At 42.2% G+C, this 24617-nt stretch overlaps 1 protein-coding gene across 1 annotated transcript in view; it reads right to left on the bottom strand.

The window, feature by feature from the left end:
• LOC131559671 (cytosolic carboxypeptidase 6-like) overlaps positions 1 to 24617 on the bottom strand; it is a 205540-nt gene that overhangs the window by 165098 nt on the left and 15825 nt on the right. Inside the window, exon 3 of the mRNA XM_058808088.1 lies at positions 14926 to 15040. Within this exon, the coding sequence (XP_058664071.1) occupies positions 14926 to 15040 (115 nt within the window). The remainder of the gene's footprint in view (positions 1 to 14925; positions 15041 to 24617) is intronic.

The following is a 24617-nucleotide window of genomic DNA, read 5'->3' on the forward strand; positions in this document are numbered from 1 at the left end:
AAATGGATTTTCTGAGGGAGTACAACATTTTATTTTATGATGTTTCTTCCTTACCCTATTAAGCTTACATGATACCAAACCACAAACCCCCTCTGCATTGCAAAGTTGAAAGGAAAAGCCTCTAGCTTCCATTGATTCTAATGGAATTTGTCATTTGAAAGGAAGAAATTCTCTCCAGAACTCATAGAATACTTCAATTAGATGGAATGACTTCATTTGTAGGCACTGTGTCAAATTTTCCCAGACAAACAGTCCTTTAACTCTAAGAAAGACCAAGAAATCATTTGGTACATGGGCTTATTGCAAAAGAAAACTATGAGCACTACACAATAGCTTGAAAATCATACATTTTCAATCCAGAAAGAGGTTACTGTGATCATCTTTGCTGATCTACCATTCACACAATAAGATGGCTCATTCACAAAATAATGAACCACCCCACCAAAAAATAAAAAACCAAAACCAATAAAAAACAACAAGAAAACAAACAAAATCTCAAACAGATATTTAAGAAATTATTTTTATTTCAAACAAAAAACAGTCCATCAGGGAAAGCATACCATGTCCTCTTAAAGACTTGAATGTTCCTTTCTTGAGAAGCTGTTTCAAGACATTCATCTCTGTCATTCCCTCCTCTATTATAGTGAAAACTACCCTTCCTGTTACTCCACGTTTATGTTCCTTATGTACATGCTCAGATCACAGATAATTGGGTCCCCACATATTGGCCCCACATCATTCATTCCCTTGCCCACTCTCTGCTACACTAAACAAACAAAGCTCCAGGACTGCCTGGTCATAGAACAGTTTTTCCAAAACTATTCTTGCTGGTCTTTAGAACCAGTCAGACCTGTGCCAAACACAACTGTTTGCATGTCAATGCCCTTGTCCAACTGGCTTTTGGAAAGCTGAATTTCCGAACATTCTGGGTGGTTTGAGACAGATCCAAGAAACACAGAGGAAAACTGAATGGTGAAATGGACTCAAACCCCCAGGACTCCAAGAAGCAGAGTATTTTTTCATACATGAATGAGAAATAAAAGTCTGAGGTAGATTGATTGTTCAAAATATTTTGATTTTCTTATCAAGCAAGCTGTGGTTGTCTCCTTCTCCAGCTTCAAGATTAAAAAAAAAAAAAAAACACCTCAGTTCCTGACTCAGTTCCTCTAAGGTAGCAGTCATTTGACTTCCATGGGAATTTATGAATCCTCAGCTGTGTTGTTACTGTTAACAAGAGCTGACAGTTAAATGCATTTCATTAACAGAAACTAGAATGAGAATGACAAAACTTTAGCAGATCAGATCTGTAATTGAAAGGTGACCAATGTAAGGAGAAAGAGCTGTCTGCCAGCATTGCACTGCCTCGCCCCCACGCTGATAACAGCCTTATCTCCTGCTCGTGGCCTGTCGCTCTCCCACACAAGCCAGCACAGCAGCAGCACGATGGAGATGTCAGGAGCAAACCCATGCCAGCATCACCTCTCCCTGCACATCAAGAGCAGGAGCAAAGTAAATCCTGCTGGAAGAATTAAAAACAAAGGTTTTTCCCAGCTGAAAATGTACAGAAGATTAGCAAAGGCACAGCAGAAAGTAGAGGAGGGTGTCAGGCAGTTTGTTAATTGATTCTTTTCAGACTTGGAAGAGCAAGCAGAAGACCCAAGGACAACTGGTGGGGTATAAAACTTGCTGGGAGTGCTTTTGTGGGATAGATATTCTCACTGTGCAGCTTCCTCACCACCAAGCACTGCCAAAAGATCGGCTGGGCCTTGAACATCTGTGGATTTCCAAAACCTACTGAACAAACCTCTCTCCAGATGCACAGAAAGACACTTTAATCCAGATGTAAAACAATGGGTAGAACCATTTCACTGCTCAGCTGCAGCAGAATAACAGCAATCCTGGTGCTAGAATGTACTTGATGATTGAACTGGGAGCTGAGAGAGTTCCACAGATTTGCCCAAGGAGTAAAGAAGAGGAGAACATCTAAAAGTAATTTATTCTGAAGAAATACACCTTTTGGGTCAACCATCCTTTTCAAATGTATTTTGTCGCTGAAAGCTCCTTCCCTGCGTTCACCAAATTTAGAGTAGTCCTACTCTCAGTGGATATATGAAGGTTATTCAGCCTGATTGTGTAGTTTGCTATTGTGTTCCCTTCCACCAACTGGAGGGAAGGAAAGGAAAATTGAAAAAGGAAAAAACCCGACCACTATTCATCCTATTATATTTAGTGCTCTGTCTTCCCCTGCTGTAACATCTTGCTTGATTGCCTTGTCCCCCTGCTGTGCCATACTCTTTCAGCTCTGAAAGCACTTGGGAAAGTGAGGATCATTTATGATATACTTGTATAGCATGTAGCAGGACAAGGCCATGGCTTCAGCAGGGCAGTGTCAAGGCATAATTGACCATCTCAACATTCAGGCTCCCTTGCTGACCTCCATCTATTCAAACTCATGTACAAAATTTATTGTTAACAATACAAAATACAATCAGTCTGAGAGGCTTGGGCCACCTCTGTGACATCCTTCTTTCAGTTCTTGGGAGTCACAAAGATACAGCCTTACTGCAAGCCCTTCCATGATGCACCTCACTCACTGCTTTGCAGAGAATCAAATCACAGCTCAGCCTACTCTGAGTAGAGATTGGTCTTGTAAACAAGAAAAACATGTTCTTTCACTCAGATGTTGTCGAAGACATCTTTTATGAAAAATCCTTTCTTTAGGATTTTTCCTCCTGAGAAGATGAGAGGCCTCAGGAACAAAATGTAAACATTGATTATCTGCTGCTGTGGAATGCAACAGGTGCATCTGTGATTGGTCTCATGTTGGATGTTTCTAATTAATGGCCAATCACAGTGAGCTGGCTCGGACAGAGAGACGAGCCACAAACCTTTATTATAATTCCTTCCTTTTCTATTCTTAGCCAGCCTTCTGATGAAATCCTTTCTTCTATTCTTTTAGTATTGTTTTAGTATAATATACACCATAAAATAATAAATCAAACCTTCTGAAACATGGAGTCAGATCTCTTCCCTCACCCTCAGACCCCTGTGAACACGGTCATAAGCTGTTACTTGGAGAACCAAGGGAAAAACCTCTGCAACCTTTTCTTTCCCTGGTCATGATGTAGAGGCACTTTAGGGGGGGTCAGGCTTTTCCAAGCTCCAACAGAGCTGGCAGAGTCCCAGGATAAGTGCTGCATGGGGTGCTGGGAAGCTCCAGTCATTTTCCCAGCATTTGGATGTCTGAATAGCAGTGATTAAGGGAGGGGGCAGCTAAACCCACTACCACCAACCACAGCATTCCAGTGTTGTTAGAAATCCAGCTGTTCTCTGCAAAATGACAGGATTTACTGTTCCTATTTTGGTTAAAGAGACAGACAAAACTCCCCTTCCCCACCCATTATCGTTGTCTAATCTCTCCAGCTCCGCGGCTGAGGCAGCATTGGCATTCCAGGCACGGGCAGCACAGGAGCGGCAGGTTTATGGTCTGTGCAGCCCAAGATCAGCACTGCTCGTCCCCCAGCAGCTGGGTGACACCCAGGAGCTGCACTGAAGCCACCTGCACCTCCAGGAATGTCCATCCTCCCCAGCCTGGGAGGGGACAAGGAGCCACAATCCCTGTCCCACGCACACAGGCAGAGACACACAAGGCTTTTGTGGCTGGACACTGCATGTCCAGAAATCCCACGTCCTCTTTCTGATCCCAGCTCCTCCAAGCTGGCAGAGAGCTCTTCCTGCAGCTCCCAGGCACCAACCAGGCAAGGCCATCAGCTGTCACATCTCCCTCCTCCCAGCCTGACATCCCCCCTCTGCCTGGCGCTAGGGGCAGCAGGGAAATAACCTGCTATGAGATTAATTGTTCCCTCTGCCAGGTCAGCACAGCTATGGTGGCTTCTGTATTTATAGGGAGCAGAGAGAAAAGGGGTTTGGGGGCAGTTTTTTTGCCATGTGTACATGATAGGGTATAACAGTTGCATGGAAACAGCTTCTTTCCAGATTCTGACACCAAAAAGCCCCTGTTTGCTTAAATGGACATGCCAAGTCACCCAATTTATTACCAAAGAGTGTAAATAATCATTTGCTGCTGTTAGGAAATAATAATCCTAAAATGAGATCACATGGGCGTGGCTGCTTTTGAGCACACCAAAACCCATCCAACAAATCACTGGCTGCCACTGTATTTCATTTCCAAGACCCCCAGAATCACTGCAGAACAGCCAACTACAATTTATGCTCTGGATTCAGAATTGTTTTATGTCCATCCCACCCAAGCTGCCATGAAAAAAAAAAGATCCCTCTCTGTTCCTTCTTCTCTCTGTCTGGTCCCACTTTTCTGGCTGCACTGGGAGACAAGTGAGAACAGTTTTGTCAGGTTGGTTTTCTGTGGGATCAGTGTTTTTCTAGCTCACAGCACTGCCACACAAGCACCAGCAAAAAGGAGATGGCAGGGATGCACAGCCAGGAGGGAAAACAGAGCTGAACTGCTCCTCTGGGTAGCCAGAACACATTTTCCTGAGCTTAAAGCAGCTGTGGAACAGCAGTGTCCCATCTCTTTGTGCTTCAGCAGAAAAGGGATATGTACTAGTAGCTAAATAAAGTTTCCCTTACAAACACAAACTAAATTTTCAAATCAGCACCAGGACTAGTTTATAAGAGCTCGATGCCTTGCAAGCTCCTTAAACTCAATATTTAAATATGTTTCTTTTGGGACACTTCCCTTACAAGAATTAAGCCAAGCAAAATGTTTTTATTTTTTTTCAAACAGAAAATGAAAGATCACAACTCTGAACCTCTTAGAGGTGCTTCACAAGGCACTTCCAAATCACAAAGAGATTACAGTGTCTGGGAGTTAATGTGCTGACCAAGACACATGAGTGGGAGCTTTGGGCAGGTGTCTGCCTCTACACTCCTCAGAAGGGATGCACATCCTCAAATTCTTTAATCTTGTTTTATTAATACAATATTGGTTTAGATAATGAATGCTTATTATTTAGCTTTGTCTCAGGATTGTTTTGACATTACATGACACTGCCCTTAGGACCAATATTATAAATTAAACAGCAAGCTGCCATCATTTTAAGTGCTGCAATTTTAGAAATAAAAAAATAAAAGAACAGATGTCACCCAGGAAAAGAAAACAACAAAAGTGGAACCTAAACAAACATTCCCTTAGGCTGCTATTGTTTTCCTAATAGCTTGGATGGTTTTTCACCCTCCCCGCCCACACAGCAGCAGCTGGAATAGGAAGACTGGACTTTTCTATGGCCAGTTGATAAATTCTTTCCCAATTTAGAGTATTGAACCCTTCCCTTGTATAACATCATAACTGTATTATATATAATTATGAGTACAAGGAAAGAGGCTCTAGAAGAGATCATGGGAATGATCAGTAGTTGCTGGTGATCTCGTGTAAATAGGTAGACTTCAAAAAATTCCAGGATGTCTGTCCAGAAAAGTCTTCAGGAAAAGTTAATCCTGTACAGCCTGCCCTGGCAGCTGGTGAATCTGTGCAGGTGAATAGATGTGGCAGAAATGGGACAGGGGAAGTGAGAAAACATTGAAAAAGTTTCTGAGATGCTGCTTGGGGTGGTAGAGTCTGAAACTGGGATACACACTAATCACAAGCTGGGCCTTCCTATGGTCACAGACTACAGGCAAAGCACCTTCCTCACTCTCCCTCTTTAGGCTGTTCACTCAAAAGGAACTGCAGGTGCTCTCATGAAGGCAGAATTTGACCTCTAATTGGTAATTTCTAGAGTTAAGGAAAGAATTTCCCCTCTTGACTTGCAATTTCCATTTTTCACTTAATTGTTGCCTAGGCAATCCCTGCTGGCACAAACAAGCACTGGAGTGTAACCTGTAAAGCTAAAATACAGAAGCAGCCTGGTCGCGCTCCATGCACAGCTGAGAGAGGGGTCCCAGCTCTATGAGAGTCACAGAATCATAGAATATTCAGGTTGGAAAGGACATTTAAAGGCCCTATAGCCCAACTGCCTTGCAAAGAGCAGGGAGATCTGTAACTAGATCAGGTTGCTCAGACTTGGAAGTTTTCAGGGACCAGGCTTTTACCACCTCTTTGGCCAGCCTGTGCCTGTGTTTCACCATCCTCATCCTAAACATTTTTTCCATTATATCTAGTCTGAATCTACTCTGAATCTCTGAATGGTTTTATTTTAAAACCATTACCAATTGTTTTGTTGCTACAGGCCCTGCTAAAAAGATTGTTCTCATCATTTTTTAAGCCCCCTTGAAGTGTTGAAAGGCAGCTATAAGTTCTCCCTGGAGCCTTCTCCAGGCATTCAGGAAGTTCTGCCAAGTACCACAGCAGTCCTGTACTCCTCACCAGGAGTCAGCACAGAGAAATCTCTTCCAAAGTCACTCCTGAAGATGGGGCAGAATGGAGGAAACTGCTTAGGGAACAACCCAACCCAATAGCAGTGTTAGAGGGGGAAAACCAAACAGGGGCAAGGGCAGGAGGGGGAGAAAGCCCAGAGAGAACCAACACAGGCTCCTGAGTCACAGTGCTCATTCTAGGACCTTCAGCAAAGCAAGAGCAGCACAAACCTTGTTTGGGGGAATGGAGGAGACAAACAGGAGTTGGAATGGGGATTGTCCCCTCTGCTGACACCTACACCTTATCCCAGGCCATCTCCTCTTGGATGAAGCACCCAAAGGACCTCTCTGCTGCCCTTTGCCACTGCACTGACACTCCCCTCTGGTTTGCAAAACCAAACAAAGACCCACAGCATGCTGGCAGAAGTTTACTAAGTCGTTCACATAATTTAAAAAAACCCACAATATAACCCCAAATAAAACACAAAAGCAAGGCAGTCAACCCAAAGAAAAAAAAAAAAAAATCACTGGAGAATTCAGTCCTTTGTTTGCTGCTATGAACAGAACTCAGAGCTCCAACCACCAGAGATACAAGCCAGATTTATAGAGGAAATTAAAAAAAGAGAAGAAAGCCAAATATGTTTAGTTACTTAACTGAAAGTAAATCTAAGAAACCCAGATGGGATTATTCAGGCCTAAGATCAGCTATTCAGGAGAGAAAAAAGAGAAGCAAATATTTCAACCAAACTGACTTTAACACCCCTGTTAATTACAAATACATTCTGGAAGATAAAGATATGCAAAAGAAATGAAGTCAGTGAAGGTCAAGAATAGGTTCCTGCAGCAGCTTACAGACATAAATGGCACTTAGGTACAAAACTTTGATTCACTTGGCTGGGATTCATGAGCTGGATGCTTATTCTCTGCATAATGGCTCAAAGGTAATAATCACAAATGGTTCTATTTAAATGGAAAATAAATAGCCCTGTCTCTTTAAGGACATCATGTCTCATTCTCGGTGGAATAGTGGCAGCTATAAAAAAAGCTATGATTTCAGTATTTCTTGTGATGACTTCTCTCCCCGCTCATCTAAAAATAAAAGGCTACTCTGTAGCTCCAGATCAATCTAACTAAAAGAGAAGAATTCGCTTACAAAAACAAAATAGCAGCTCTGACACTAGTTAGGTATTCATCACATGTGGAAATGGCCCATAATGCTGCCTTCAAACCTTTCCAACAAGTTGTATTAAATTAGGTTGGGTTGGGATTTTTTTTTCCTTGCACCAAAAGCAAAATAAATATAGCTTTATTTAATGCTACTAAAACGTTCAGATTCAACTGGAACCCCAAGGCCTGTGGCTTTGTTGTTAAAGCACATATAGTGACTCTATTGATTGGTGCAGTCCTCTGTGCAAGAGAATTTGTCACATCAATAGCAACTGAAAAATACTCAGGAGCTGTAATATGGTTTAAATGAGCAGTTACCACATCAATATAAAGAGCATTTCAACGGCAATAGATAGGAACCCTTTTGCAAACCTAGCATTTGTTTTAAGATAAAGCTTGACAACTTTTATTTTATTTTTTTTTCATTTTACAAGGGAGATTTTTTTAAGTAATGGTGAGCAAAGCAGCAAGCCCTGTGGCTGTCCTGTGGTGACAGCACTCTCTGGGCAATGAAAGCCACGATGGACAGAGAGCTTCCAGATGGGAAAGGAATGGCAATGCCACAAGCCAGGTGGGTGTGAGGGTCACAGGTAACTCTGCTGCTCCTTGGGTTTGCCATTGTTGCTGCCCAGAGCACACCTGGGTCACAGCTGTGCACCCACCCCTGAATTTGCTTCCCAGAGCCCCAGCCTGGCTCACACATGAGCTGGGACATGCTGGATGTGAGAAAGACAGAAGAGAAGGTTTCCTTGCCCATCCTCAATACCAAGAAAGAGCTGGGGGAGGAAAAACCTTCTGCCCTGCCTCTCCTCCAGCCTCCTGGGAGAAGGTGAACCATGAAATGGCCCTTCCCAGCTGATATCAGATCTAGGTGGGCTCAGAGAGAGACTCACTGGCCTCAGTGACATGCAATCCTGTAGCCATGATATTGTCTGGAAAATCCCTTTGCCAGGATTTTTCTCCTGAGAAGCTGAGAAGCCTCAGAGGAAAAGAAAAACAATGATTATCTGCTGCTGTGGAATACCACGGGCGCATCTTTGATTGGTCTCATGTGGTTGTTTTTAATTAATGGCCAATCACAGTCAGCTGGCTTGGACTCTCTGAGAGCCACGAGCTTTTGTTATCATTCCACTTCTTTCTTTGCAAACCTTCTGATGAAATCCTTTCTTCTGTTGTTTTACTACAGTTTTAATATAATATATATCATAAAATAATAAATCAGCCTTCTGAAACACAGAGTCAAGATTCTCATCTCTTTCCTCATCCTGGGACCCCTGTGAACATGAACACCACCACACAACCCTAGTTGAAAAGTCAAGCAAGGTGAGAAGTACAGGGAGCATCCTGAATGTGTGCATCGTGGGTTTGTGGGGTCTGGCACACAGAGCTGGGCTCCCAGACCTCCCCAGGGCATGCAGCCTCTGCTTTGGTCACAACTGAGTTGGAAAAAAAATATATAAATAGTAAATGCACGGCAAGGAATGAACCTCCATTTCATGGGCTGGAGGAATCCCTGTTTTTCAATAATGAGAAATAGTTCTGTGTTTCCCAAGGAGGGAGCACGCTTTTCCTGACTCAGTGTGTTGATAGAGCACCATCCTCTCTCAGCCTCATCCCTCCTTCCCTTGGGTTAAAGTGCAAGGGACATTCTGGTCATCCAGGCAAAAATCCCACTAGGCAGATCAAAACTGGAATGTGCTGCAAGTTTTGAGTAAGATGAGAAATTTCACACTATCCTGATATCTTCTGGGTAACTGCTTATTTTATGATGACTAATAGGCAATTACTATGGTAATACTGCAATACAACATGTGTGAGGTTTGGAAATGAGAAATTATAGGTAACTACTTTGGACTCATTTCTATGGTAACAAAAAGTAATTGTCATTAAATACCAGTTATATTGCTGCTGTACCTGGTAATTATAGATTTTTTTTATGCCCAGTAACATAAATAAAACCAATAAATTTATTCAAAAGGTCCACGATTGTTTACTTATACGTTTCTATACAGAATACACAATGACAAACACCTAATTAGGAAAAATAAACTCCATTGAGAGCTTCATCTTGTCATCTGAGATGGATACTCTGTTTTTCAATTTAAGGAAATGCATGAATTTCACATCTATTAAATGAAGTTAAGGGGGAAAAAATACCTTCTCTGCCAGAAAAATAGGTGAAAATTAAAAAAGAGACAAACAAATTATACTCTGCATGTGTGGAGTTGTGTCTTACAACTGAATAAGTGATAGTAAAAACGACCTGACATATCCAGTCCCCCCAAAAGGGACATAAATAATAAAATAATTTGCATAAAGTCTACATGTGCCTTTACTGTTAAAAAAACTTTATGAATTACATGTGAGCATGAATTTTTTGATTATTTCTTCAGTCACAGAAATAAAGTCCAGAAAAACATGTTCATGAGAAATCTGAAATATTTCATGCAATCTAAAGCCTAGTTTTCTGATTGTATTTCAGATCTTTCAAAAGTAATGTTTAGAAAAAGTCAGTTTTTAAACAAATTGTGCCATTAACAAACAAAAAAGAAATAAGACCGTCCTTTATAAAATGCTGGTATGAAAGATTTAAAATGTTTCTCAAGCCTTCCCTTTATTTTTTTTACTGGATACAGTCTGCTACATTTGACTTCCTTTTACAAGCTATTAAAGTCTTTACAACACTGCATTTCTGAGACAAGAATATATCATTTTCTCAAAACATGAAATCCCAACACAGCTTTCACATGGACACTGACATTTTATGGTGAATTTGGTTTTCCAGTCTGGGTAGGGCTGGCTTCCTTTCTGTTCACCAAATTAATTTGTTAACACAAACAAGATGTAAGGACTGTGTTGAGTTCAAAATATTGTCACTGACAGTGAAATGAGAAAGGATTGGAATCAGTGTGTGCCCTCTCCTCCCCATTCACACAAATTCTTTCATTCCCTACAATCTGACCAGAAGGATATAGCAGTGGTGGGGTTTCAGACAATTTCAGCTAATTCATGGCTGTAATTTACAGAGGGCTGATGCTGCCACAGCTCCCCCAGAGAAAAAGGAGCAGAGAAGAGGAATGGGAGCACTCACTGGGACATGCAACAGACCCTACAGGGAATGGTCAGGATATTTCATCTGCCTTGCCATGGCATTTCTGGGGTGCCTCAGTGAAGAGCTTCCCAGACTAAGCTACGCATCCCTTCTGGTGCCCGTGTAGGATTTTGCCTCTGAAAGGTGAGGCTGACAAATTGGAACTAATCTAAGGCAGTGTGGTACAGTCATCTCGCCTGCAGGGACACATTTCAGCATTCAGCTGCAGAATGCCAGCTTAAGAACAAGCTCTTGATAAAGGAAAGTTCAGGCCAAGCCTGGGGATGCACGACTTTTAAATCAAGAACATTTTTTTTTCTCCCCTTACTCTACCCCTTCCTCCCTGGGGATGGCAATATGATAATGCTGTACTGCAAATAGAGAGAGAAAAGTTGAGAAATCTCTCTTCACTGCACTAGTTTCCCTTTATTTCCTAAAGCTGTTTCACAGTTTAATCCATCAGAGAGGGTGAGATTAGTGTTATGGAGAAACTCACGAACATTTTTATTTTTGTGCCACATTTTTTTTTAAACTAAAGCTAAAGATCAAGTTGTGCACTACCCCCAGCAAAAGTAGTCCTTCTATTCAGGTGAGAGCTGAGGACAAGTTGTCAGCTAGAAATGAGGGGAAATTATGCTGAAGACTCTCTGTTTTAGCTGGGTGAAACAACGGCATCTTCCTGGGCAATTTAATTAACAAACCCATGCAGCATAACATCATCCATGCACTGTAACTGCAAAGGCAGTTGCACTTAGAAATGTAATGATACCAGGCTTTAAAACTTCAAGAAAAGGGAGAAACCCATTTTCCTGGTTTGGGAAAGACTCTACATCCTTGGCCACAGTGAACAGCAGGTACCTGTCATGATTCTGTATTTCAGGAGCAGCTGTAATCATGCAGCAAGAAAAGGACTTGGAGGGTGGTTTGTTTCCCACTGAAAAGAGTTAAAAAAAACCCAACAAACCAACCCCCCCACCCCAAAAAAAAACAACCCAACCAAACAGAAAACCACAAAAAATTTCATTCAAATTGTGTATAGACTTCCTAAACATTCTGAATTAAAGGAGCTGCTTAATCGCCCCTGTACATCCCACAAGGCACCTTATCTTTTCATTCCTAATTGTAAAGGAATAAAAATTCTTAAACTCTTGCATAAACTTGAATAAATCAGTAAATTTTAGCATCCCATTTCCATGTATCCTGATACAATGAGCTCTGACATTCATTTCCATGACCATTTCTTTTAGAGCCACCTGAATATACCTGCAACATATAAACAATTTTCCTCACAGGTGAGTCTGTGCTTTATGGTTGCAGTCCCAAACTCAGTTGTTGCTGGTGATGAAAATTTCACCACATCCAAGTCAGAGTCACAACCCATTTTGTTTGTTCTCTTGAGAATAAGCAACAGTTTGTGGAAAACAGGCAATTCATGGTGGCATTGTTGCAGATGTGGCCTAAACTCCTAAACCTCAGTTCACAACAACAAAGGAAGGAGGATTTTGGATGAGAGCACAGGACTCACATCCTCAGTCAGTCCTGCATCCCCAAAAATGGCAAGGAAGAAAATCTCACCAGATTAGCTGTTATTTTATCACTCTGGCTTGGTGAGTGGTTGGTTCCTGTCCTGGTGCCAGGAGAACAAGTCCATCCCATCCCATGGCATCCCATCGCATCGCATCCACTGCATCGCATTGCATCGCATCTCATCCCATCCCATCCCATCCCATCCCATCCCATCCCATCCCATCCCATCCCATCCCATCCCATCCCATCCCATCCCATCCCATCCCATTATCCCATCCCATCCTATTATCCCATCCCATCCTATTATCCCATCCCATCCCATCCCATCCCTCCTCCCAGAGCTGCTGACACTCTCAGGCTCCTCATGGTGCCTGGGATTCCAGAGCACAGCCAAGTGCATCCAACAGTGCTCTTTGCCAGTGTGCAAGGCTGCGCACTGGTGGGGTAAAAGAAAATCCCCTCTCACACTGGCAGGAAATCAATTTACAAACTCAAGCATGAGGTTTAATTACCCATTTCATTATCTTAGCTTGCATAGTCTGAATGTGAACCTCCAATGAACCAAAGAAATAGTCACCAGCTGCTGCTTTGAGAAGGAGGGAGATAACAGGAAGTTCAAATGCCTAAAACTGCTCTTGCTGCATGTGGCACCCCTTGGAGGTTATCCCCAGCCAACAGATCTGTGTTAGACCCCACTATGTGGAAAACTTCTGAAAGTCCTATTTATGTGCTAATCTGAACAAAGACCAAAAGAGATGAAGCAGAGTTATCTAGCCAATCACTGAGAAACCTCAGAGTTAAATTTTCAAACACAAGCAAGTGATCCTTGGAGATTTTTTTAGACATTCATCCAGTAAATTCAAGTAAATAAATTGTGATGTGCTTGTGGATTTTGTATGAGCATGAAATAAAGTGTTTGCTGCAAATTATTCACTCAGCACTAGTTAACTGCAATGCTGGCATATTACTAGGCTTTTTAATATTCTTCTCGAGACAACAGGTAGCATTTTGCTTATTACCCTCATTTTTAAGTTATTATTTACATTAGGCTATTTGTAAATACAGTGAAGAATTGCAAGAAAATAAAATGGTTTTTTTTCATTTTTTCACTAGCTCATTAAAATTCTCTTTAGTTCAGGAGGGCTGAAAATCCTGCATATCATGGAAAGTTAAACCAAGAATACACCATCAAGCTCAGCAATTCCAAATTAATTCACATGCCCTTTCCCACTACCTGGGTTCCCAAAAGGCTTTTCAAGTTTCGAGCCATATGAATGCCTATAAAAAGCTGCATGTCTCTCAAAAACTATAAATAACAGAGCAGGGGAAAAACCCTACAGGGCAAGTGAACTTAGGGGAAAAAACAAAAGCTGCTTAATTGCAATTGGAGTTTGCTTATGTGCAAGGCACCTGGAAGAAAGGAAAGTGATGTAGCATCAGATTCTAGAGCCATTTTGGGGCTTTATTCCAGTATAGTGACACATTCTGATAAATTCCTGGTGCTGTCTGATGCCACCCCTGCAGTGTCACTGACTGGTTTGGGATTTGCCAAGCATCACCGCAGCTGGAAGGAGCCACCTGTTCTGCGAAGCTTCACTCAGAACACACAGAACCACTGTGGAAATCACCCCCACAACTCCCTGCTGCTTCAGCTTAACAATGAGCAAAGAAAGGGAGGGATAAGGAGCACAGATCACAGGATCATAAACGCTGGAAAAGACCTCTAAAACCACTGAGCCCAGCCATTAACCCAGCACTGCTAATGCATGTCCCTAAGCACCACACCTGCACATTTTTTTAATATTTCCAGGGACAGTGATTCCACCACTGCCTTGGTTCCAATGCCTGATCACCTTTTCAGTAAAGATTTTTTTTTTTTTCCTAATTCTTAATCCAAAACTCCCCTGGCACAACTTGAGGCTGTTTCCTCAACAAAGAGCTGCCAGCAGCCCCATGTTCTGCACCTTCTATCTTCCTCCTCCTCAGTGGTCTCCTCACCCGCACAATAACCCAGCCTTGTTCTGCTTAGCAATGCAACACCTAATTAGATCAAAGGTAGCCTGGCTACAAAGTGAATTGTGTTATTTAGTCTTGCACAGTAAGCAAAACCACATGCAGTATATTTCATTTCTCAGGGGCTTCTCCAGAGAACTGTGTGGTACGTGTAATTGCCCCCACAAACAAATCATCAACTAATCAACTGCTTTTCATTATCACCTCCAGCAGCACATTTATTTTGTAAATAAATGCATTAAGAGCAAACAATTTTAGGGAAAACAAAAGATTATCTGAATACGATCTCAGCAGAGGAGGTGGTAAAGTAGTAATTCAAACACTAAAATGGAGCAAAATTAGCATAGGGTGGAATGATTATTCCATTCCATGTATCCCTATCTATTACAGTACAATAACAGAGTGAAATCTGTGACTTTAATGGATGATCTGGGTAGTTTAAGGGAGCTGTGATTGACTGACACATTTACATAGAGGCTGATGAGTAGCATAATGAGTGCATTCATAAAACACAGCTAAGGTCTAACTCTAAGCTGACATTAACTCCCACACTTAGAGGAAGCCTGTAGAGCAGATACTCTGCTGTCTTGAAGAGTTGCTCTCTACCTCCTGAAGCAAACAAATTCCCTATTTGCCCCTCTCCTAGGTGGGAATTTCAGGAAGCACATGGCCATGTGAGAATCTCCAGTTTAAGGGGAATTAATTGAAACAAGCCATGTAAGATTCAATGACAAAACAGTGCAGGGTGTATAAGGCAAATACAACAATACATGGGTTCATTCCCCACACCATACCTGTAATTTCCTAGGTAAACTCCATCAGGATTGAGCATGGGAGCAATCTTGAACACCAGGTGGTCTCTCAGTACTTTTGCAATTGGATGGTGGCTCACAAGGAAATCAATTATACCTGAGAAAAAAAAATTAAAAAGGAGCTTGAAGAGGGGGGTCTGTGACATCAATGATTTCCAGGTATCTACTTGAAATTTCACATATAAAGGATTAGAATGATTACTCCTCCTGGTTCATGGCACTGTTCCTGCTTCCAACAGAACAAACCACTTGCAGTCATGCAGCACCTGCTTAAAACTCCAAGAACTTTAAAGAGAAATACCTGAATCTGTCCTCATAATGCAAGTACGCCATGGCTGCATTACCAGACACTGTTAAGTTTCCACAGAGAGAGAAGTTACTGCTCATCAGCTAAGCCACAATAACAAAAAGGAGAAATGGAGTTACCCCTCACACCCAGCCTGCACAGAGCTCACCTTGTGAGTGGAAATTTGTGGAGATGAGCCATCTCAAATTCATTTCAGCATACATCCAGACCTAGCCATGATGTATGAACACAGATTTCAGATCTCCTGCATGTATGAAGGGGTGTAAAATGCCTCACAAAAATTGGGAGAGTTGCACAATATGTGCACTGGGCACAGGGATATTGTGCAACTGGTGGACTGGAATTTATGAGGCTTCACTTCTTTTGCACTCATAAAAACCAGAAGTAGCTCCACCTCAGCAACTCCTTTAGTGTGGAGCCCAGGCAAGTGATGGGGAAGCAGATCCTAAATGCCCTTCCTTTGGGCACATCACAGCACCAGAGCCTGCAGGAGGAATCCTTATGATTCCTCTTGGCCTCATGCTTGGGGAGCCACTGAATATTCCTCAGCCCAGGGCTGGTGCTGGGGCAGGAGAAGGAACCTTGCAGCTAAATTCACTGCTCACCCCTCCACTGAGTTGCTACTGACAGAAATAGCTTCCAGGGAATTAGTGTGAAGATAAATTGAGTTCCTGTGTAATCTCAGGACACCCACAGATAGGTCATGACAATTCGCTATTTATTGTAAGGTCCATCCTGTGAAGCAGGAACCATTTACTGAATTTCCCCAGAATAAATCAATCACTACGGTCTAGTAACAGGATAAAATTAAGCAGAGAAAAATTAAGGCTGCTCATCAGTAAAATTTCAGTAATGGTGAGCTCTATTAGAGTGTGGAATTGTCTCTCCAGGGTAAGAGTGGAATCCCATCATCAGAAACATTTAACACTGGGCAGGGTAAAGCCTCAGGGAATAGCTATAACAAGCAATAATTCAGCATAGAAGGGATGGCCTGGGCTAACTAGCTGACTTCAGACCTGATGTTTTGTGATTCAATCAAAGTGTTAAAAAAAGCCCCTAAACCCCATGTTCATGCCAGGTTAAATGCACTTGTTTACAGCTTGGCTGGAACATGCATTAAAGATGAGACCAAAATCTCACATTCTGCATGACTCCTTCATTTTGCTAATTTCCTAAGGCCCACTTTGTATTTCAAATACCAGAAAGTCTGAACCTAGGCTGCTGTTGGAATGAATTCGAATTATCTGAGGGATATGGAGAAAAATGAGGCTTCTGAAATGTCTGAGCTGATCAAGGCATAGTTGACTCTAAACATCAGCAACTTTTTCATGTCTCAGTGACTAATCCTGAAGAGGAGAGAGGAACTTTCTCCAGGTCTTCCACTCGAGAAGAAACTAAACCTGAATTTCTGAGGCAAATTAGCATATCCATAATTATATTTCTCAGGAAATGTTCCTGCAATTGCCTCCTCTCGATGAAGGAAACTGAACATCGATCTGCTTTTTGGCTGCTGTTGTGACTTTCGTTCATTATCCAACAGCAAGAACACGGAGGAGCGACGGGGACACAGTTGGATCCTGAATAACCAGATTTCCTAACTGTATGCAAACACAAAAAGCTTAGCTACGTTAAACTGCTGCTCTGACTGTTTCCTGGCAGTGTCTGAAACACACACCACAGTACTCACACCTGGAGGGCTCAAAATCACTTAAAGGGAAACAACCCCTTACTTAGTCCTTGGTTTCCCAAGACCCTGTGCTGGTTTTAAAGAGCTTGCAACTTGACTCAACTAGACTCAAACTCATCAGTTTGTGTTTTCTAAAACACTTGGAGGAGTTAACTATTCAGAAATCAGGGTGTCCAGAACAAGGTTTATCCTAGGTTAGATAAGACCCTTCAAGTGGAAATAAAACCTACAACAAATAAAACCTACAACAAATATCGCATCATGTGCATTGTAGATCATTGCCTTTCTTTCACGAGGTGACACAAGAGCCCAAACTCTCTTTTGCTGTGGCTGTCATGGTGTCGTGGAGAGGCTTGTCCAGGTTCTGCTCGTTTCCTGGTGAGGTCTCTGGTGTTGAGATGACTCCAAGGTGTTAGAAAGTCTCTTTTTCCCAGCCCCAGGACCGAAGAAGAAGCAGAGATGTGTCAGTTCTGCTTTCCAAGGTTGTTTGTTGTTTCTTATCTATAACATTCTTTCTCCAGCCTGCTAAAGGTCTGTCCAGCAGGTTGGGTTGAGGCACTCTGGCTGCCCTCAGGAGGGTGTTATGTTTTTATACTAAAAAACACATGTGCTTTATTTACAATAATTTTCCAATACCTATCACCTATGTTAGACAACTTGTCTCTACTCTAAACCAATCCAGAAGTGCCACCATCCCAGCAGAAGATGGAGGCCAAGAAGGAGAAAGACAAGACACCCCCAGGTTCCTCCATCTTGCCTCTCAAACCCCTATTCTAAAACCCCAAAATTCTACTTTTTCACCCTGTGACAAATTCACTATCATTCCATTCAAACCCCTGTGTCTTGTAACTCTTCGCACAAAGTTGGTAATTTGTTTCCATGGGTAAAAATCAAAGGCACAGGTAGTTTTGACTCCATGCCAGGGTCCCTGAGCCCCCTGCCAGGGTCTCAAGCCCTCCAGGGGCAGTCAGAGGAATGTCCTGGTTCCGAGAGTTTCCCTCCTGTTATTGATGCAGCCTCACTCAGAGTTTGGCAGGAGCATCTTGGCAAATGAGAGCTGCAGTTCTCAGCTTCAGCAAGCAAATCCTGTTCCCCAAGAAAAAGCATGCAGTGGTGTGGAAGGCTGCACATAAACATGCAGAGGGTGAGGGTCTGCTGTGCCTGATTCACTGCTGCACCCAACTAAAGGATGCTGGGCGCCCAGAGCTTGGTGTCAAACATGACCCAGCATCTCCCCAGGCACCCCAATCTGCCTGGGCTGCTGCAGCCAAGCTACCCATCAAAAGGAGATTTACTTGATTTTCTTACTTAGAAAACAGTTAAACCTGAAGAAGCCTTACCCCATTGGTAAAAATACCAAGGAAGAGTTAAAAATATCTCTCAGAATTCTAACCTGGAAGTAGAGGCAGTTCTAAGGAGCATGAGAAAGGCATGAGACAAAAGCATACATTTACATATACAAACCTCACCCTAAAATTATTGTAAGTATCCAAATAATCAATACAACTAGGAAATAGCTTTGTCCTTCAGAGGAACCCAATAGTTCTGGGCTGCCTGAAATAGTCCAGATCAATAATTTTTAAAATAAAAAGACAGATATCAGAGTATTAAACAAAAAATACCATTGCCGAGAACTTGGTCCTCCTGTTAATAAATCAATACAAACTAAATTTTACAGCTCCTGTAATCAGCAAGAGACATATCAGTGTATCTCATTAGGCCAGGGTTAAGAATTTGGCAGCAACCAAAGCCCATTTAATATCATTTACTCCAAGGCAGACATGGCAATACAACAGATGTCTAATTTATTTGTTGATCTTTGTATTAAAATAACAGTTTGCTGGTAAACAGGAAGGGTAATGATGCCAGTCACCCTTGTTAGTGGCTAATAATTGCTTAAATTGTCCACTAATTGACCTGTGGTACTGTTGAAGCACTGGATCGTGTTGCAGGGCATGAAGTAAACAAGGCCACTGTAATGTTGCTTTGGAGAATGACTTCTGGAAATAGAACTACTTATCGCCATAAATTTTCCTTTCACAGATGAGCAGATTAATTGGTCTGCCAATTAGTCTGCTATTAAAGAAAAAAAAAGGGCTGCCCACAAATTGGTTGGATCTTCGAACTGTAGCCCCAGTTTAGGTCAAAGGAAATAATCCAATCTGAACCAGCCACATCAGCTATGGAAAATAAGACAAGCATCATTTAAAGACACAAACCTCTGTGGCTGGAGATCAAGGAAAATAGCCAAATCATGAAGTATTAACTCTTCAAGAGACTTCAAAATGAAATAGAGGATGTGATGGAATGGGCCTACCGAGGCACATTACAGTGTGGAAAAGTTCTCCAATTAGAAGAAGCAAAACAATATGGATTATTTTCCTCCCAAGCTTTCTGGAAAGCAATTAAAATCTTTATATTTCAAATAATTATGTGCAATTATAGATGCTGCCTGGAACCAGAACAGCTCAGAAATCAGCATTCAGCCATGACACAGGAAGAGGCTTATTCATAGTCCACTCAAAATCCACCAAAGTCATTACATCAACTTCAAGGAGATTTTCATAGTTGCAAGCAAAAGGGAATAAAGAATTGAAAACAAAGAAAGGGGAAAACAATACTCACAACTGCTAGCATTAGAGACATACCACATTGACTTAAAAATGTCAGACTCTTAAAAAACTTATTTCTTGGTAAACTCAGTTTAACTGAGATGGCACTAAATCTGGACCAAGCCCCTTCTACTCTGAGTCACTTCCTTATCATTATTCTTTCTCAAGGCTGAATGCACTTTTTCAAATTTCTCCTGCCTTCTGCAGCTCAGCACCTCTCATCTGCTCCAGTTTTAGGTCCTGTGGCATCTTTCTGCCCAGCCCAAATTATCTGCTGATTCTTCTCAAGCAAATTAATCATTCACCCCTCCATAACATGTCATTTCCACTGTTCTGTCAAGACATTTCCTCAACCAACATCCCTAAACTCTGTTTAAACTTCCTGCTGGCTCTAACATGACCTCTCCACATTTGCTCCTTCCAAAGAAAAGCCAGTCTTATCCCCTGCTTTTTCCATTACTCCATCCTTTCACCCTCAGTCTGACAATATATTTAATTGTGCAGCTATATAATACATTTGCCCTGCTCCTATTAGTGAAAATCTAATCAGCACAGACCCTAATGCAATATGACAACTGCTAATGCAAACATACACTGCACTGTATCTAGTATATGCCAAGGAAGGAGTGATTTATGTTTTCAGACCCATTTCCTAATGCTGGGTAGCTGCTGGTACCCTTCAGTCAGCTCACCACAGCCTGCAGGTTAAAGAGAATGTGACAATTGGGCTCTAACAGCCATAGGATCTATTCACTGGAAAATAAATGTAAGGGAGTCCCAAATACTTATGCTTACATGAAACTGTTGAAATACACTGTTAAAGGAGACTGAATCCAATGTGAATGACACTATAGTTATGTTTCAGTGGAGAGTAAGAAAGCAAAAATACGGGGTTGGGCTTTTTGGAGAGGGTTTTTAGTGTGACAGTGAAAAATCCCAAACCAATCCAGACGCTAATGTCCAAGCAGTTACAATATCTTGCCTCCAAAAAGCAAGTGCAATACACAGAATAAATGACAGCAAGCCACCACCGTGCCACCATTTGCCTGAGAAGTGTTTCTCCTTCAGCAACAGGGCCCTCATCTGTTGAGCCTTTGCTTTGTCTCATGGAACTGCAGGAAAAAAACCATAAACCAAAACAAAAAAATACAAAACATGACGAAGACAGATGGACCCTCTTCTCCACCCCAGCATGGTGGGGAAGGTGCCACACTCCCACTGAACCCTGCCCAGCTCAGGTCACAGCAATGCTGTGCCAGGGTGGGCTCCAGAGAACACTCAGCTGCTCCTTCAGTGCAGCCCCAGCAAGGCCCAACAGGCAGAAATGGCCCAAAAATGCCTTATTCTGAGGTGCTTCAATGTTCAGCATAACACAAGAACAAAAATAAAAGCATGTGAAGGGTGATAAACGAGCAGAGCTGACTCATAGTGAGGCTACTGACATGATCTCACATCATGCTGTCACCAAGATCATCACAGAGGGATCCACATGCACAAGATCACCACAGATGCTGACTCTGCCCCTTCTTCCAGTTCTGCTCCTCCTCCTAATGTGGAAAAACAGATTGGAAAACTCCAGTGTGTTTTGTTTGTAGTATTACACACTTTTTTAGAAACACGGTTCTTGGGCAGGGGAAGGGGTGAAGAAGGGTGATGCTGACATCAATCCAAAGAGAATCTATAGATTTTGAATACTTTATTAATAGGTTGCTTGTGACAGTGTTCACAGGGGCCTTTGGATGAGGGAAAAGATGAGGATCTGACTCCGCATTTCAGAAAGCTGATTTATTATTTTATGATATATATTACATTAAAACTATACTAAAAGAATAGAAGAAAAGGTTTCATCTCAGAAGGCTGGCTAAGAATAGAATAGAAAGGAATGAATAACAAAGGTTTGTGTCTTGGACAGAGAGTCTGAGCCAGCTGACTGTGATTGGCCATTAATTCCAAACATCTGCATGAGACCAATCACAGATCCACCTGTTGCATTCCACAGCCACAGATAATCATTGTTTATATTTTGTCCCTGAGGCCTCTCAGCTTCTCAGGAGGAAAAAAATCCCAAGGAAAGGATTTTCATAAAAAGATGTCTGCAACAGTTGCTTTATCTTTCCAAAGGTCCCTTTGGAATCCATGGCAAAACAAAGGTTTATCTCATCAAAATTACAAAAGCTAATAGGCTGGTGAAGAAGCACTGCAAAACCAAAACAGGCACCTGGTTATGGTGTTAGAGGAAGGGAAATTTGATGTCTGAATTATGTCACCAGTTTCCTGGTGCACATCTGCATGCACGTGCCTCTCTCTCCGTAGTTTCTGGAACTGAGACTGGGAAGATCCAGAGCAGTGTCTGTTTTCCCTGAGCCCTCCCTGGCCACCCTCAGCACACCCAGGAGCAGGGCAAGGGAGGGCAGGATGCTCTCAGAGGGATGCAGCACCTTGCACCTTGCACCAAACCCGAGTGAGCATCCCTCAGACCCCACTTTCCAGGTCAGACTCTTCTCCTGCCTTCTCTGCTGATGTTCAGACTTCATTTAGACTTCCCCCAGGAAAGGCTCAGAGGGGACCTGCACAGGCCTGAGGGTGGCACATGATGAAAAGCAATCTAGGTGTTTGAAAATGCAGAGAAGTGAACAATTTTCCCCAGTGGCTCCTGTGGACAGGAAAGTCTCAAGGGAGACAACCAAGCAACAATTGCCCATGGCAAAACACATCAGAGCCACCCAAGGCAGGTGAGACAGCTCCAGGAAGGACATCCCTGGTTACATTATTTCTGAAGGGTACAGAAAGAAAAAGCCTTATTGATTCTCTTGGAGCATCAAACCTTTTGATCACACAGCAATTTGTCCCCAGCTAGACAGGTAAATATTTCAGGGTTAAGTAAGAAGATTTTGTTGCATTTGTTTGTTGGTTAAAAGCACCCCAGAAAAAGTCTGTAGGTTCCCATGGCTATTTCAAGTTTTTTTTTAAACCTGCAACCATAATAGCTATTGTAAAAAAAATCCAAAAAAACCAAACCAACAGTTACCACTTGTGCACTGTGCACAGAGCCCCACTTCACCTATTTTTAAAGAAGTTTTAATCAACCTGAGACAGAAAAGTTGCCCACCTAACTAAGGATCCAGCTGCAATAAGCAGATTGATTAGAAACACATCAAGCTATATTATGGCATGTTTGTTCTTTTATTTACCGTTTAGTCTCTCATCTATTCTCTGCTGTAACTCTTGGTCTCTTCAAAACACAGGATTAAAAGCAAAGGAAATCTCAAATAATGGGATAAAATGAATGTGCAGGAAATGAATGGGTGAATTAGATTACAGCAGATGAAACACTGAGGTCTCAAATGCAAAATGCAGAGAGTTTATTTAATTTGTTACTCTTTTAAAATGAAAATATGCTCACTGACTTGAATTAGTAATTTTCCTGTTCTAAGATATGTTAGGCCATTACAGCTAGGCCTGTTTCCAGAGCAGTGAAATAAATGGAAAACAGCCAGTCTCCCAGGGAACACAGTCCTCACTGCATTTTGCCAAGCTAGTGGAACACTGCTAATGTCAGCTCCAGAGAAAACCACAATTCTGCTGGAGGGGCTGCTGCAAAGGAATTGAGAATGACTGGCAACAAATACTTCAAATGGCAGAGCAAGGCACTGTGGATTTCCTCCAATTTTAATGTGCGTGGTAAGCACAGACAGTAATTGATTTAAAGAAGATTTTAAAAACCCATCATTCCTGACCATTCCCTCCCTCCCGCCCTACTACAGTTAGCCCAGGGTTGCACAAATAATTAATCTGGAATTTGGTGTTGATGGAACAGAAATCCATGGGTAGCAATGGGAACAGCAGTCTGGAACCCCTAGCTGTATTCTGTCAGAATGAGAGAGAAAATAATTTCAAGTGTTTTCCAGAATCTCATAAGCATAAAAATCCTTCTCACACCACTGTAAGGATACAGGAGACACTTCTGCCATCACAGCCTCAATTGGCATTTGGCATCTATTCACATTGCAACTTCAATGAAGATTTGGAAAAATTGTGCCATAGTAAAACATTCTGGGACTCCTGGGTAAAGAAATGGACCTTGTTTCCCATTTTTATGTGTCTGCTGACTGGACAGGACTGACTGGGATGGAACCCTTTAAATTTATCATGGATATTCCACATAAAGGAGGCAAATTTACACCACTGCCTTTCATGTGCACTATTCTAGTATTTTTGAGAGAGTCCTACATTTAGACTGTGCAAACAAGGCCTCAGAACACCAAAGAGTTCCAGACCCTGATACTCCAGATGCATTTCAAACAGGGAGAATACACAGAGAAATGGATGTGACTGGAATAGCCAGTCACAAATCAGCAGTCTACAAGTACAATCAGTTCAGTGTAGAAAGTTGCTAAGTGATGAGTGTTTGGGATTTCCTATGTATTTTTATGAGCTGTTGCTCTTTCCTCAGAAAAAGATTCACATCTGCTTTGAAGGATATGCGGCTGCTGGTGCTTGGCTGGAGCACAACATCCCAATTCAGTGCTGAAAAGATATAGATATGCATTGCCAGCAAAACATAATTAAAGTTGGCATTCCCAGTGACTGGGATGTGGGACCAGGAGCCAGAATGCCAGATCTCAGTCTCTAGCACTGCTGATTTTTGGCAAGTTGCTACCAGAGTCTGCTATCTTAGTGTATTCAACTTGAGCTAGCAATGGCCAGATTTGCAGGGCAGCAAAACTGGCATCTCTGGGGCCAAAACCAGCAGATGGATTTTCCAAACAAACTCATGAAAGCTCATTGGAGCCGACTGTAGCTGGAAACATGGCAAGTAGCCACAAAATGCTACGTGTTGAGTAAAATTCTGAAACTTTTCTGCTCTTACTCAGCTGTCACTAGTGACATCTGAGCTACTCACAGTCCATCCCCAACCCACTCTTCCCTAAAGGTAAGCATTTTCTGAAAATCAGCCCTGTAGGGGTCAAGGTGGAAAGACTTTTGGTGACAGAGACAACAAGTGTTGCTGGTCAGTTCAAAATTGCAGCCCTGAATACTCTCACCCTACCCTTTCCTTTCCTTTCCT

The sequence above is a fragment of the Ammospiza caudacuta genome, chromosome 7 (assembly GCF_027887145.1).
Source record: "Ammospiza caudacuta isolate bAmmCau1 chromosome 7, bAmmCau1.pri, whole genome shotgun sequence".
NCBI classification, from domain to species: Eukaryota; Metazoa; Chordata; class Aves; order Passeriformes; family Passerellidae; genus Ammospiza; species Ammospiza caudacuta.